The sequence below is a fragment of the Hyperolius riggenbachi genome, chromosome 4 (assembly GCF_040937935.1).
Source record: "Hyperolius riggenbachi isolate aHypRig1 chromosome 4, aHypRig1.pri, whole genome shotgun sequence".
Lineage (NCBI taxonomy): Eukaryota > Metazoa > Chordata > Amphibia > Anura > Hyperoliidae > Hyperolius > Hyperolius riggenbachi.
This window is the reverse complement of record NC_090649.1, coordinates 365,247,281-365,264,595: the sequence shown is the minus strand read 5'-3', so window position 1 is coordinate 365,264,595 and position 17,315 is coordinate 365,247,281. Positions and strand designations below refer to the sequence as shown.

The following is a 17,315-nucleotide window of genomic DNA, read 5'->3' as shown; positions in this document are numbered from 1 at the left end:
ACTTACTACACCTAAATGATCGATATATTGTTGATTTTCAGGATAAATTAGGCTTTTAGCATGTGATCATTTTGTTTAGTAATTACCTTATTTTCTATGCATTTTAAAGGGAAAATCGGGGGAAAAATAGAAAAAAACACTATCCATTTACATTCAGTATAGCTTTACAATAAACTGTGCTAACTATAAGTTAAACCCACAAATTGTATTTGCTTATTCATCCTGGTTATTAAAACATTTAGACTTTGTTCCTAGCACAATCTATGGTGACATGGTCTGGAATTTCAGACTTTAACCACTTGAGGACCCACCCTTTACCCCCCCTTAAGGACCAGCGCTGTTTGTTTGGATCTGTGCTGGGTGGGCTCTGCAGCCCCCAGCACAGATCCGCGGCCACACAGAGCGATCAGATCGCCCCCCTTTTTTTCCCCCTATGGGGATGATGTGCAGGGGGGGTCTGATCGCTCCTACCTGCAGGCATGTTGCGGGGGGGGGGGGGGGCACCTCAAAGCCCCCCTCCGCGGCGACATTCTCCCCCCTCCCTCTCCTACCTGCTCCTCCGGGAGATCTGGGCTGCACAGGACGCTATCCGTCCTGTGCAGCGCAGCCAGTGACAGGACGTCCCCTGTCACATGGCGGCGATCCCCGGCCGCTGATTGGCCGGGGATCGCCGATCTGCCTTACGGCGCTGCTGCGCAGCAGCGCCGTACAAATGTAAACAAAGCGGATTATTTCCGCTTGTGTTTACATTTAGCCTGCGAGCCGCCATTGGCGGCCCGCAGGCTATTCACGGAGCCCCCCGCCGTGAATTGACAGGAAGCAGCCGCTCGCACGAGCGGCTGCTTCCTGATTAATCAGCCTGCAGCTGGCGACGCAGTACTGCGTCGCTGGTCCTGCAGCTGCCACTTTGCCGACGCACGGTATAAGCGTGCGGTCGGCAAGTGGTTAAAATCTGAAAACTTCTGCGCCTGCTTTGCCGTGTCCTCGCTCCTGCTGATGTCACCAGGAGCGTACTGCGCAGGCACAAACCATACTGGGCCTACGCAGTACGCTCCTGGTGCCATCAGCGGGAGTGAGGACACGGCAACGCAGACGCAGTGGTTTTCAGATTTTAAAGTCTGAAATTCCAGAAGTGAACCAGAGGCGGGGCTGGAGCATTGGGGAGTGGCTGCACGGACACAAGATGTCTGCGGGGGACCATTAGAAGCTCTGGGTAAGTTCAACTCATTTTCCCACGACCCCCCTACAGTATTCCATTAAGAAAAGGCTTAAAACCACCTCTTTGCCCAAGCCTTTGAGACTGTATAACGCAGGTCACAGCAATTTTGAGTCCCCAGGGAGAAAAGCGCAATAACAATATTATTATTGTTATATGTTGTTCTAACATAGTATTTGCCTAGTGCCACTGAATGTTCAGGCGCAATTGGATTGAAATAGTAAAATTCCAATTTTGTTATAGCCTAAATAGGAATGGGTGCTAGTCTACAAGCAGCTATGAATACTCAAAACTGACTGTACACCCACATTCTTCCTTGCAATGTTGGAAACAGTACACGAAGCCGGGTACATGGAGTACTGTTGTCAACAGTGAGACAGTCCAGATACTCCTCCCTTTCCTTACTGCAGTACTGTTAGCTTTAATGGAGTTGCCAGCCATAAAATGCTGACCCCTGATATATTTACCCAGGGCTTCCTCCAGCCCCTTGCAGCCGACATATCCCATGCCGCATCTCCGCTTGGGCCCTGCCAGTACAGAGGCCAACCTTGAGCTCCTCCTTACTGCGCCTGCACGAGCGCCGCTGTCAGTCATGGAGTTGCCAGCCATAAAATGCTGACCCCTGATATATTTACCCGGGGCTTCATCCAGCCCTTTGCAGCCGACATCCCATGCCACATCTCCGCTCGGGCCCCGCCAGTACAGAGGCCAACCTTACTTCGCCTGCGTGAGCGCCACAGTCAATCAAGCCCACGGTGTCTGCACTGCACACCAAGGGCTTGACTGATAGCGGCGCTCGTGCAGGCGAAGTAAGGTTGGCCTCTGTACTGGCGGGGCCCGAGCGGAGATGCGGCATGGGATGTCTGCTGCAAAGGGCTGGATGAAGCCCCGGGTAAATATATCAGGGGTCAGCATTTTATGGCTGGCAACTCCATGACTGACAGCGGCGCTGTCTAGAGGAGGTAGGCCTCTGCACTGGCGGGGACGCCGGGCTGGCAGCCGTGATACGGCGTGGGACATGTTGGCTGCAAGGAGCTGGAGATAGCCCCGGGTAAGTAGAGGGTTTTATGGCTGACAACTCAGCAACTTTTCCGTTTTGAGATCAGGTCAAGATGGTCTTTTCACATCTCGTTGGGCATTTTTTCTGTTTGAAATTGTGTTGCTAGGTAGTGAGTGCTATATAACCATGACGTTTTATAGACTTTAAATTTACCATTTTAATTTGAAAATAGGAAACCAGATATGACAGACTCTGCCTCGGTGTTGGAGACATTTAAATTTCTAGAAAATGCTGCAGCGGAGTTTAGCGATGAAGAGGATGATGAAGAAAATGATAGCAGAGACAAGACTGTTATTGATGCTGCAACGGTGAGCCATCCAGATTTTACACGCCTTGCTAACACGATATAAAAAAAGCATACATTTCCTGTCAGGGCTGTGGAGTCGGGAGTCGAGAAGTCTGAGCAATTTTGGGTACCCGGAGTCGGTGGTTTCATAAACCGAGGAGTTGGATGAATTTTGTACCAAATCCACAGCCCTGGTAAGTATTAGACTAAGGAGTCAATCGAGGAGTTGGAGCCATTTTGGGTACCTGGAGTTGAAGTCGGTAGTTTCATAAACTGAGGAATTGGAGTCGGATGATTTTTATACCGACTCCACAGCTCTGGTTTCTGTGCATCGGGTTAAACTCCAATCATTTTGTATAGGTTGCTGATGCACCAAAGATGCTTCTCCCAATAACAGTTTGGTTTTTTGGGGGAAGATGTGCAGGTCTTCATCGTTTTTAAAGGCGCTTTATGGCGGAAAATTGTAAAATTTAAAATATGTGCAAACATATTCAAATTAGATGTACGTTTCTTCCATAGTAAAATGAACCATAAATTACTTTTCTCCTATGTTGCTGTCACTTACAGTAGGTAGTAAAAATCTGACAGAAGCGTTTTGGACTAGCCCATCTCTTCTCAGGGATTTATTTATTTTCAAAAGCAGTTGCTCTGTCCAACTGCCCAAAAACTATGAAGCGAGCAGGGAAGCTAGCCAGCATCATTGTTTAAAGAGACTCCGTAACAAAAATTGCATCCTGTTTTGTATCATCCTACAAGTTCCAAAAGCGATTCTAATGTGTTCTGGCTTACTGCAGCACTTTGTACTATCACAGTCTCTGTAATAAATCAATGTATCTTTCCCCTGTCAGACTTGTCGGCCTGTGTCTGGAAGGCTGCCAAGTTCTTCAGTGTTGTGGTTCTGCTATGCACTCCCCCCTCCAGGCCCCTCTATGCACACTGCCTGTGTGTTATTTAGATTAGAGCAGCTTCTCTCTTCTCTCTTATCTTTTACAAGCTGGAAAAATCGTCCTCTGAGCTGGCTGGGCTTTCACATACTCAAGAATTACAGACACAGGCAGAGCTGTTTGCAGGAAGAAACGAGCAGCCTGAAACTTCAGTGCATGAGAACAGGGGGAAAGAAACACACAAATGATCTCTTGAGATTAAAAAGGAATGCTGTATACAGCCTGCTTGTGTATGGATGTATTTTTTATGTGTAGACATACTGTACATCAACCTACTTCCTGTTTTGGTGGCCATTTTGTTTGTTTATAAACAAACTTTTTAAAACTGTTTTTAACCACTTTTAATGCGGCGGGGAGCGGCGAAATTGTGACAGAGGGTAATAGGAGATGTCCCCTAACGCACTGGTATGTTTACTTTTGTGCGATTTTAACAATACAGATTCTCTTTAAATCCTTTTCAGGGAATATCTTTAAAAAGAATAAAAGCCTTGCTGAGAAACCCCTATGAAGAGATTGACTAGTCCAAGACCTGGCTCGTTTTACTCTGGAAAAAAATGTACTTCTTATTTGTCTGTTTGCACATATTTTAAATTTTACAATTTTTGTTTGCCATAGTGCCCCTTTAATTATGACAAAGAAGGTATTCAAGTTTAACCACTTCCATACCATGAAATTTTGTGCTGATCTGTGCTGTGTGGGCTCTCCAGCCCAAAGCACAGATCAGATAGCAGCCAGGCCGATCAGACTTCCCCCCCCCTTTTTTCCCCACTAGGGGGATGTCCTGCTGGGGGGGGTCTGATCGCCGCCGGCTGCTTGCGCTTGCGCGGGGGGGCTCTTCAAAGCCCCCCTCCGCAGCGCTTCCTGGCCTCCTTCCCCTTCCCTCCCTCTCCCTGTGAGCGGCGCAGGACGGATTTCCGTCCTGCGCCTGATGGGATAGGCTTTAGCCTATCAGATGCCGGCGATCCCCGGCCAATCAGAGGCCGGGGATCACCGATCTCCTCTACGGCGCTGCTGCGCAGCAGCGCCGTATACATGTAAACACCGGGGAAGGTCTTCCCCGTGTGTTTACATTTACCCTGCGAGCCGCCGATCGGCTCGCAGGGTGTTCACGGAGACACCCTCCGTGAACTGACATGGAACGTTTCCATGGAATACACTTCAGGATTCAGGGGCGTATATATACGCACCGAGAATCCGGAAGTGGTTAATTTGTGAAAAGATCTGGATTTTCTATGTGTGAGTCAGGGAAAGAGATTTGATTATTTCGGAAATTGCTGATATACTTCGTTAGTATTGTCCATGCAAATACAGGATAAATATTTCCCCTGGTCAGTGTACTGATGTGCTTCTTCGCTATACTGTATACAGCACCAAGGAATATGTTGGCACTTTATAAATCAATATTAAGAATATGCCAAGCAGCACTTCCTTCAGCAGAGGGCAAGGAGAAAAACAAAAAAGATGCAGTGAAGACTGCAGTAGTGGTCAGCAAAAAATTATCTGACAGGGCCAACTGCTGGAATGGTAAGCCACTGACAATAGAGTAAACTTTTTACACATGCTAAATTGTCACCTGAAACTCACGGGGAGTCATTTAGGACAGTGAAAATCTAGCATATGTATGTAGCTTAAAACCCAAATCCAAAAATTAGCAGGAAAAAGAATGGCAGAAGCTGAAAAAGAAGCAGAAGTAATGACCCTTTGAACTTTCCTGCAGTAAAACCTCATTTGTGTTCTCCTTCACAGACAACAGGCTTTTAGTGTATTTACTTTTCTGGAAATCGGACTACATTCACAAGCTGATCATCATGTCACATACCTTTGCAGCTTATTTTAAATGTGCACTTGTCTGAGACTTTGACATGCTATTTTAAAATATGAGAGTTAATAACTAAGGACTTCCGATGAGAAAATTAAAAACTACTTTTTACTCACCTACTACATAGATTTGGTAAAATTGGATGAAAAAGATTGTATTAGTAGCCACCTTGAGACAGCTGCTCAGGGCTGGAAGAAGCCCCATGTGAGTAAAAAGTTTAATTTTCTCATCGGAAGTCCTTTAAAGTGGATCCGAGATAAACTTTTACTCCTTGCATAATTGTGTTCCTTTCATATAGTTTATAGGGCATTCCTCAAGCCAAATACATTTTTTGTTTTGTTTTAATACTCTAATTCCCTATAAACTGAACAAGCCTCACCCACAGCTTTTTAGAGTGCTTTGGCACTGCAGCAAGGGCTTTTGGGAGCTCAGTCTGGGCAGGAGTAGGCGGTTATTAGCCAGAGATTTCAGAGGCAGAGGGGAGGAGGGAGGAGAAGAGGGGACTGAATTTGTCACATTACACACAGGCAAGCTGATAGCATCTCCCTCAGCCTGTGACAAACAGAACATAGCTGCCCTCATTGTATCACAGGAATAAATCCTCATAAACTATTGAAGAAGCTGTTTGCAGCTAGTTTTGCTGTGTAAACTATCTAAACTTTAGAATATATATATATATATATATATATAAAATATATATATATATATATATATATATATATATATATATATATATATATATATATATATATATATATATATATATATATATATATATATATATATATATATATATATATATATATATATATATATATATATTATTTTACTTGTTATAGTTAGTTTTTCATCTCGGATCCACTTTAAGGAAACAAAACATCTGCCTTGAGCAAGTCGAAAAGGGAAAATGGACCACCTTGTACATTGAAGCAAACTTAGAGAATGGAATATAGACCCCTCTTCATTCACTGGTTTGCCTGGCTGTTATGCAATTTTTGATTTCAATAGTCGCATATCTGCAGAAAGTATGCAGACAGAAATCTGATCTGCATAATCTTTCTAGGTAGGTGACTCGTATTATTTTCTGCAAAGAATCCACAAAACAGCCAGCCAAGTGATATTTTAAAAAGGTGATAAACATTGGTATCTATATTATCCCTATCCCTGCAGGATACTTCAAAAGATCTATTCTTATTACTACATTTCCTGCTGCTTGGGTCTGACTCATTAGTGCTTTATAAGGTAAATTACATTTACCATTTTTTCTGTATTTTCAGCTGATGCACACAGTTAAAGTGGATCCGAGATTAACTTTTACTCATTGCATAATTGTGTTCCTTTCCTATTGTTTATAGGGCATTCCTCAAGCCAAATGCTTTTTTTGTTTTTGTTTTAATACTTTAATTACCTATAAACTAAACACACCTCACCCACAGTTTTTTAGAGAGCCTTGGCATTTTCAGACAGTAGCAAGGGCTCATGGGAGCTCAGTCTGGGCACTAGGAGGGGGAGGTATTACTAGCCAGAGACTTCAGAGGCAAAAAGTGTGTGTGTGTGTGTGTGGGGGGGGGGGATTAGGTTTTTTTCAATAGCTTGAGTGATGATGCAGATAAGCTTGCCTGCGTGTAATGTTTACAAACATGGGTACTGTCATTGTATCACAGGAAGAAATAATCATATTCTATTGTAGCTGTTTGCAGCTAGATTTGCTGTGTAAACTATTTAAACTTTATATAAGATATATAGACAAGTTACTTGTTATAGTTAGTTTTTCATCTCGGATCCGCTTTACATTTCTTATGTTTAGCTGAAAGTACATTTTGATGTATATTCTTATTGTGCATACTTGCTTTACCTTTTTTTAATATTTAAACTCCTTTGCTATACAGTATAAGCTGCTTAAAAAAGTGTTTACTATTTTTAATTTATTCCATAGTTTTGATTTAATAGGAGTTTAATAATGCACAATCATTCTACTGCTTTTCTACACATTAATGAAACCCGTTACATGTATTGAGGGAATTTGTAATACTTTGATTGGTTTTATATCTTTTTTTTTTTTTTTTTTTTTTTTTTTTTTTTGTAAATAGCTTTTATCATATTGTGTTTTTCTTGTGGTTTTGTAGATTGTGAGAAGAAGGGCTGTACTAGATCCCAATGAAGACAGGGATACAGAAGAGGCTTTGAAGGAATTTGACTTTTTGGTGTCAGATGATTCTGATGGAGGAGAGTCTAGAAGTGCTGGTGATGGCACAGAATGGGGTAAGCTTGCCTCTATTTTCACACTTATGCAAGACTTTTGTTCCCCTGCAAGCCTTACAAGACTTGTATGCTACTAAACAATGCCTTCAAAAGTAGGTCAGGACTGCATTTTTTTAGCTAAAAATGTAAGTAAGAATAAAAGAGGTCAGAAATGAATTAGATTTTGGGGATATGTTTGTCTGTTCCGCATGATCCTGTGCTCTGTATTTTGGTGAATCCAAATAAAGCTTGATAATTTTGGACGCACATTCCTTTTCTCAACCAGTGGCTCAGAGCATCTACTTTCTTTGGGACTAGAAAACATCATATACTTTTTTTCTTGTGGCATCAGTAGAAACTGCCAACTGAGTTACGTTAGAAAAGATAATCGAATGGTCTGAAAACCTTTGATAACTTTACCTTTTTTCCAAGACATACTGGCAGTAGTAGTGCATGTCCTCTCTTCCCTCCGTTGTATTCATAGGCATAAACAAGTATGCTTAACTGAGCAACCAGGTTTATATGTGAGCTGTCATGGAGGTAGTTATCAAAGTTGGATACATCATAGCTGCACGAACATCTATTTATAAAGGGTGTACCATCATTTCTTAAATGACTGCTACTTCTTGTCTGGTGATGGAAATATATGTTCCCAGGGTATAGCTTTAAAGGCAAATTTTGCTCACTTTTACTCAACTACTTTACCTCTTGAGAATAGTGGAGGAACTAAGATAACACTTGTGCCTTTAGGCTTAAGAACATTTTTTTTTTTCAGTACCTGGAATGTCACCAGTGTGCGGCTAATGGTTCAGGGAATAGTGTTTGTCTGATCTATACCCGGGAATTAAACTTTAATGGCCACATGCTAAATTACAAGTTGTTAAAGTAAACCTGAGATGACTGGGGGAAAAAATTATCCATACCTGGGTCGTCTTCCAGTCCCCTTCAGTCTGATCGGTCTCTCGCCATCTTCTGCAGCCTGGATCCTGCATCAGTAGGTGCAGGCACACTTGCTCCACCCCGTCTGGGAGCTTCCTGCGCAGTAGTACTGTGCAGGCAAAGAACTCCCCCAGCGACAAGAAGCACAGCTGACTAGCGGAATTACCGGGTCGAATAGCAGAGGACAAAGACAAAGGACCGATCAGCCTGAAGGGGGCTAAAGGAAGCCCCAGGTATGTATAAAACTTTTTTTTTGTCTTCGGTACCCGTTAAACTGTTCAGTAATTTTTCTTAATTTGTTTAAAAAAGTTAACTCCCTGGATCATGTGATCATGTCAAGATGCAAACAGGTTTCCAGTAACCCCACAATCTTGCTTGCCTGTCAGTGGATCAGTCCAGCTGTGGAAAATTAATACTAAAGAATCCTACTCCATGCAGCAAAATTGGAAATGTATTTTTGAGTATACAAGCTTAGAAAGAACAGTTTCTGCTTTAGACAGTTTTAGACATTTATAGCTGGCTGAACATGGAAAAGAACACCTACTTTTTAACAATATTAAACAAAAAGTCTTGCAGAGCACTGATAATTGTAGCTAACTGGAGCATTACTTTTATAAAAAAAAAGTTACCCTTCATTCAGGTCAGTAGAACACCTTCTTAAGGCCTCCCAGCCATGATTGCTTTTCCACTGTAGTTACATGCAGATGAATAGCAGCATTTGTGTTACTCAGCAAAAAATAGGCGTATTGCATCTGAGCATGGCTGTAGCCATCCATGCTGAGTGCCACAATGTGCCTGGTCAGAATCAGAATCCGATTTATTTCGCCAAGTGCGGCGGAAGCCACACTCAGAATTATTTGTGGTACACACAGGCGTAGGGCTTAGTGCAAAAAATTACAGGTTTACAACAGTGAACGTAACTGACACTGTGCAAATGTGCATAAAAACACAGACAGAATAAAAACAGAACATAACATGCATATATAAGGGCCTAAAAGTGGCAGTTCTGCAGGATGACCGGGGGGGGGGGGGGGGGCATGCTGGGTGGATATGCAGCGTAGGGGGCACTAGTTTAGAAGGCGTACCGCTTGGGGGAGAAAAAAAAGAGTTCCTATGCCTGGAGGTTTTGGTGGGAATAGTTCTGTAGCGGCGGCCTGAGCGCATGCGGATGAAGAAGCGACTACCGGGGTGGAGGGGATCTTGCGCAATCCTGTTTGCCCTAGATCGTAGCCTGGATGCGTGGAGGAGGTCCAGGGGTGGCAGGGGTGTCCCAATGATTCTCTCCGCAGCCTTGATCACCCTTTGCAGTTTGTACTTGTCACTTGCGGTAGCGGCTGCATACCATACGATGATAGAGGAGCAGAGGATAGGCACGACTGTGGCCGTGTAGAAGCTCGTCATCAGCTCCTGGGGCATGCCGAACTTCTTCAGTTGCCTCAAAGAACAGCATTTGCTGTGCTTTCTTTTGGCATTTGGTGATGTTTTGTCCCCATCTCAAGTCGTTGGTGATAGTTGTACCCAAGAACCGAACGCTAGATACCTTGGCTACTTCAGAGCCTTCGATGAGAACAGGATTGAGAGGTGGAGGGCGCTTCCTGAAGTCTACAATCATCTCAACGGTCTTTGCAGCGTTTAGGACAAGCTTGTTGCTCTTGCACCAGTTGCAGATGCGCTCCATCTCGCTCCGGTAGGCGTGTTCGTCCCCACCGCTGATGAGGCCAAGGATAGTGGTGTCATCTGCGAATTTAATAACCTTGACGCAGTCTGTGGTTGAGATGCAGCTGTTTGTGTACAGTGAGAACAGAATCGGGGACAGAACACATCCTTGGGGAGCGCCCGTGTTTGTGGTTCTCTCCCGGGAGGAGCAGCTGCCGAGCCTTACTAGTTGCTTCCTGTTGGTGAGGAAGTCTTTGATCCACGCGCAGAGAGTGTGGTCAACTCCAAGTCGCACTAGGTTGTCATACAGGATGCTTGGACAGATAGTGTTGAAGGCAGAGCTGAAGTCTAGGAAGAGGATTCTGGCATAGGTGTCCGGCCTGTCTAGATGTTCCATGATGGAGGCCAGGCTAATGTTGATGGCATCCTCTGTAGATCTGTTGGCTCTATATGCGAATTGGAGTGGGTCTAGGAGAGCGTCCGTGGCACCCTTCAGGTGGGTGAGGACCAGTTTTTCAAAGATCTTCATGACAGTTGAAGTTAGGGCAACAGGTCTGTAGTTGTTGAGGTCTGTGATGCCCGTTTTTTGGGGGATTGGTATGATGGTAGACCACTTGAGGCAGGAAGGAACTTTGCACCTCCGTCAGGGATTTATGAAATATGGAGGTGAGGACAGGAGCCAGCTGACTGGCACAGGCTCTCAAGCAGGTAGAAGACACTCCGTCCGGGCCAGGGGCCTTCCTGGGGTTCAGTTTTTGGAGCTGCCTAAGTACATCCGCCTCTTGGGCTGCCACTGGCACTGAGAATCCCTGGACCACTTTAGAGGTGGTGGTTGTGGGAGGCAGGCTAGGAGTGGTCGCCTGTATCCCAGGATGGTTGGGTTTGCGTTCAAACCTGCAGTAAAACTCGTTGAGTTTTTCAGCTAGTTCAAGGCTTGGGGGCGCGTGTTGGGAAGGCGGTTTGAGATTTGTGACAGCCCTGAGACCATTCCAGACTTCTCGTGAGTTGTTGGACCTGAGACGCAGCTTGTTGAAGTAGTCCCTTTTAACGGCGCTGAGTGCCCTTTTAAGGGTGTATCTGGCTGTCTTGAATTCTTCTGGTGTGCCGGACTTGTGTGCTGCTTCCTTGGCTTAGCGGAGTCGGCGTAGCTTGCCGTTGAACCAGGGCTTGTTGTTAGGGTAGACCTTGAAAGTCCTTTTTGGGGATACACAGCTCCTCACAGAAGCCTATGTAGGAGGTGACGTTCTCAGCCCATTCCTCAAGGCAGGGTGTCTTCAGGGCCGCCCAGTTGGTGCACTCAAAGCAGGTCTGTAGCCTCAGCTTGGCTTCGTCAGTCCATTTTCTCAGTACACCGGAGCAGCTGACAGAAAGTTAAATCCCTGTCTTCAGCCTCCCGTGTGAAAGAGGCATTAGAGATGTGGGTGCTGTTCATGTACAGGGCTGAATATACTGTGAAAAAGGTTTCTCTGCTGAATAAAATAGAGCTACATTAATAATGAAAGTAGGTCCATTTTAAAGGCAGGCAGACTTAAAGGGAAGGTCCAAGCAAAATAAAAAAATGAGTTTCACTTACCTGGGGCTTCTACCAGCACCATGCAGCCATCCTGTGCCCTCGTAGTCACTCACTGCTCCTCCAATCCCCCGCTGGCAGCTTGCTGACCTCGGTCGGCGGACCGCATTGCGTACATTTTTACGCATTCCCGCTCATGCAGGAACATTAACACATACATTTTTACGCGTTAGTGGATCAATCCACTAACGCGTAAAAATGTTTGTGTTACTGTTCCTACACTGACTGGAATGTGTAAAAATGTACGCAATGCGGCCCGCCGACCTCTGAGGTCAGCAAGCTGCCAGCGGGGGATTGGAGCAGCAGTGAGTGACTACGAGGGCACAGGATGGCTGCATGGGGCTGGTAGAAGCCCCAGGTAAGTGAAACTCATTTTTTTATTTTGCTTGGACCTTCCCTTTAAATGCTCCATATTCCTTATGTGGCAATTGCAAAATGGATGGATCAGTTGATGATGCATTGTCCATGGGAGCTGCACATGATCACCACACAGACCTAGTTTTGTGGAATGGCTGATCAAGTATGCTTAAACATTTTTTTTTTATTGCTCTTCCTAGGATAAAGTGACACCAGCAGTATCTATTGCTGGGTCACCTCTAACACCACCCACATATATTAACTGAAATATTGGTGAACATAAGAGTTCATTTAAGTGTACAGGTCTGACAACAAACGTTGCTGGCTCTCCTCTAATATTTGAGGACTGTAGCATTCTTCTTTTCTCCAAACTGCCTACATGTATCTGAAATTTTAGGTTGTGTACCCACTGCCTTCTAATAAAGTTGTCCATAATACTCATACTTTGGACTGTCACTTTTTTTGAAATGCCATCACATCAAAGTATTAACGACTAGTTCAGAGGAAAGGTTGGGCTGTGCAGCAACCATGCTGTTCAGCAACCTAGAAGTCACTTGTTTGCTGCAATGCAATCATCTAGGGTCATATGGAAAGGTTGTTTGAGTTGACCATTGCTGCATAACGATCCTTATGTAGCTATGAGATGTTTCAGGACTACTGCATGTAACCTCTGGCTTTCACTTGCCATCCACCAAGATGTAACTGAATGGGGTAGGACCATCTCACTGCCACTTTCAGCAGCCTACAAATACCACACATTTGAAGGGCTAACTAAAAAGTGGTGGATTCACCACTGTCATCCATCAGTCTGAGCTCTAAGCCTAAGGCTCAACACACACCATACAATCTTGGTTGTTCAATCTTACCATTTTCATGTAGTATAAGAGCTTATCCAATCAATCCTTCAAGGTATTTTCAATCTGTTGGCCCTTATACTACATAGATTTGGTAAATCTGTACAACCAAGATTGTATGGTGTGTGTTGAGCTTAAGGAAGAGCTAGGGGAAAGATGAATCTAATGCAAGAGTAGAAAGTTGGAAACCATGGTTATCCACAAACATTCATTACATTTGTTCAACAAAAATTTTGGTTGATAGTCAAGTCTTTTGGAATGTTTGTTGATGGTCAGACTAGTCTTCTGCTGCAGTATTTCTAAACACAGGTCTCAACCCTATACTATAGTGAATTGCTGTAAACCAAGAAAGAGATGACTTCCCACCTCAGTACTACTGGCTTCTCCAGGTAATGGTGATCTGTTCAGCGCTGGAAAGTTGCTAAATTTGGAAGGAAGTCCACCTGTAGACCTTTTGCCCAGCCCCACACCATGTTGATCCCTGCTTGCCCTGTGGGTATGTGTAGGCCAGTCTATGACCTGGACAGAGACATGGCTCAACTTTCCTGTCTGTAGGTCTAGCCAACTTTGGGATTTGTTGATGGTAAAAGCACTGTTGGTACCACCTGGGACCCAGTGGGCAGTTTCAGAAGCACGAAGTACTGCGTTTTTCAGCATGATTCGAAAAAGTGCTGCAGGACTCATAATTGCATATCACCTGCATTAACCTAATTATCATTGCACTTTTGGAATACCCACTGATTTCAAAGCACAGCTAAAAAGCTGCTGTAAGTATCAGGCCTCATCGTGGTATGACTGCATAGTATGCAGACTTATGACTTTTATTCAAACACTTTAAACACAATATAAAACCATTACCTGATGAAGTGGTCATGTGGACCATGCCGTGTGTGGAGCGTTTGGTGTGCCCCCCTCCGCCCTTACTGCAACATGTGCACATTGTGGACCCTGTCCTTGGGATATGTATGTATACTACCAGTGTTCCCCAACCCTGTCCTCAAGGCCCACCAACCGTGCATGTTTTGTTGAAATCCACAGAGGTAGTTAATCAGCACTGCTGAGACACGAATTACCTCACCTGTGCATGTTTGTGGTTTTCTGCAAAACATGTACTGTTTACACTGTTTATTTGTATTGCCTAATCCTTGTTTGCACTGTTCATCATATGCACTTTATATTGCCTTGTTTATGAGCATAACAGAACTATTTAAGACTGTTCTTTGCACTTTATTCATTTAATTAAGATTTTGCACATTAACCATCAGCACCTTATTAACCCCTTATTACGGACCCGGGCCCTTATTTTCCATACTGGGCTCGATTGCTGAGCCCAGATGGTTAATCATGCAGCATACAGGGTTACCTTGATTTTCAGGAGGTGAGGAACTTGTATTGATTTGTATTCTCTGACACATGATTGTGTTGTCATTTTAAATGGTTTTACATTGTGTTTAAAGTATTTGAATAAAAGTAATTTTGTATTCATTATATGGTGGTGAAGCCCATTCTTGCCAGAATTTCGGTTTCTCCTATAATTCTTGCTCTTCCATTTAGTCATGGGGCTTGCACATCACATTTAATTAGGAGTGCGGATTTACACATTTGTATTAGCAAACCATTTAATGTGGAAAAAAATGTGATGGAGAAAATCTTTAATAAAGATTTCCAGAGCAATTCATTCTTGGTCAGCTAAATCTTACAACCCTTATATATTTTCCACAGGGAGGTTTGCTGAGAAAATTGCAGTCAAATGTGTGCAGTATAGTGAGAACTTTTAAAATAAATGCAGGCTGTGCTAGATCTCATTTAAAAAAACAACCTAAAACTTTGTTTTGCATGTGCATTTATGCGACTAAGTATACACGCTAAAGGTGCCCATATCGTTCTTTTTCCATTCTGCAGGTTTTATAGATATGCAGGGAATCTGTTCTGCCAAAATGTCAGATTGATCAACTTTCAGTAGATTTTGAACACTAATGCCGAATATCGATCGAAAGTAACAATCGGACATAATGAAAGATCTTAGTTGGTTGGGGAAGCAGCTGTTGTAGAGCCCATAGCATTGCACTGCATTGAACAGTGCAATGTTGCAGTTTAAATCTGTTTTCAATGAATTCCCTGCTGGAATCTATAGAAAATCGGTGTTAGGAGTCTGTTTCTTTCAGAGAGGGATAGATAATTTTGCCTTATCAGGTGGGAAATCTATAAGTGTATGGCTAGCTTTATTCAGCAACAGTTTATTGGCCAAAAGTATGGTGGGGCTGCCAGCTTTTGTCGCCTGATAGCGGACAACCGTTTTTATATTTTAACCAGGATTGCAGGATCCCTTTAGTTTGTAAATGTACTCCAACTTCTTGAATAATTTGCGAGTCCAGAGAATATTTGTATACACTGCTTTGTTTAACTCTTTCTGCCGCCCGGACGTGAGGCTCACGTCTGGGCGGCTGCTCCACTGCGGTGCCGCGCTTCGGCGTGCAGGCGCACCCCCATGGTGTCCCCGGTAGCCCTGGGATCATTGAACGGGAACATGGTTCCCAATCACCGATCAGTCTCCCCAGCAGAAAAACCGAAGCGCTCTTACAAGAGGCTTCAGTCTTTCTGCCCGTAAAATTTCCGCATCCCCCTTGTGCTTCCACTTAGCGAGAAGCACAAGGAGGGAGAAAAAATAATCAAGGTGGCCATCATGTGGCCAAATAGTAAAACTACATCTACATATTTTTTACATTACAATTTACACATATATTAAAAATTAACTGTTTATTTCCCACACCAAAATATTACCCAAATACATTTTTATGGAAAAAAAATTACAATTTGAAACAAAAAAAAGACATAAATAGTTACATAAGGGTCTGAACTTTTTAAATATGCATTTGAAGGGGGTATACTACGAACATTTTTTAAATTATAAGCTTGTAAATAGTGGTGGACGCAAAACTGACAAAATGCACCTTTATTTCTAAATAAAATATTGGCGCCATACATTGTGATTGGGACAAAATTTAAATGGTGTCATAACCGATACAAACGCGCAAATAAAATACATAGGTTCTAATTATGGTAGTGTGGATTATTTTAAAGCTATAATGGCTGAAAACTGAGGTGAATTTTTTCCATTTTTTTCTTATTAATCCTGTTAAAATGCATTTATAAACAAAACAATTCTTAGCAAAATGTACCACCCAAAGAAAGCCTAATTAGTTGCGGAAAAAACAAGATATAGATCATCAATGAATTGTGATAAGTAGTGATAAAGTTATTAGCGAATGAATGGGAGGTGAAAATTGCTCTGATGCATAAGGTGAAAAATCCCAGCGGGCTGAAATGGTTAATGTATGATGCCAGTTCCATGTATATTTAGATTTTGGTAAATAATAGAGGAGAAACGTATTTTTCAGCAGCCCAAGAAATACTGTGTGGCTGTTTAGAACAAGGCCAGTGCTCTGAAATTTTTGTCAGTGGCACAGCATATTTGTTGTTTCTTTAGTCTCGTACACAGGCTCATTGGCTGTCGCCTGAAATGATGGTTGGTGATCATTTCAGATGACAGTTTGCCATCCTAAAAATATGCACTTTATCTTTTTCAAGCTGCCATTTATGTTCTATGAATAAGGGAGGATAGATGCTGGGTGCCCTGCTGCATGGAAAACAGTAGAATAGCAATGGCAAGTAGGATCCGATTTTATCACTAAGAACATAATCAGCAGTGCAACGGAATAGGTTGGCTCTTTATAAATCAGTAATAAATAGCAATAATAATGTGTATACTTCTTTGTAGTGTCCATAGGCATCATAGGTTTATTGTGCAGGCAAAATACGCCTATTGTGGTAGAATATGCATAGAGTACAGCATGCACGTTTATGCCTATGAGATGGGAGGAATATAGAAGATGCTTTCCCAGATAGAAAGCGAGACTAGTCGGGATTAATTCATTAAATGGATCTGGTTTATTCAGTTGATAAATCCCACCCACTATTTTTTTTTTCAAAGATTGGTCTTCTGCTGCCTTCCATATATTTGAAAACTGTAATTTTGCATTAATATATAGCACTATATTACTTCAAAGGACCATTGAAGCGAGAGGTATACGGAGGCTGCCATATTTATTTACTATTAAGCCATACTAGTTGCCTGGCTATCCTGCAGAACCTCTGCCTCTAATACTTAGAGCCATAAACCCTGAACAAGCATATGCAGATCAGGTGTTTCTGATATTGTCAGTTCTGACAAGATTAGGTGCATGCTTGTTATGGGTGTTAATCGGATAGTAGATCAGCAGGGCTGCCAGGCAACTGGTATTGTTTAAAAGGAAAGCAAAAATATAGCAGCATCCATATTCTTCTCACTTCAGTTGTACTTTATCAGGCCTAAA

General features: G+C 43.1%; 1 protein-coding gene across 3 annotated transcripts in view; it reads left to right on the top strand.

Annotated features, from left to right (window-relative positions):
• The window catches only part of STRN (striatin), a 176,845-nt gene that overhangs the window by 94,201 nt on the left and 65,329 nt on the right, over window positions 1-17,315 (top strand). For all 3 annotated transcript variants that reach the window (XR_011019406.1, XM_068231973.1, XM_068231972.1), the window contains exons 6-7: window positions 2,449-2,584; window positions 7,452-7,587. Coding sequence is in view for 2 of the 3 variants with exons in the window: in XM_068231973.1 (XP_068088074.1) it covers window positions 2,449-2,584; window positions 7,452-7,587 (272 nt within the window). In the remaining variant the exon portion in view is untranslated. The remainder of the gene's footprint in view (window positions 1-2,448; window positions 2,585-7,451; window positions 7,588-17,315) is intronic.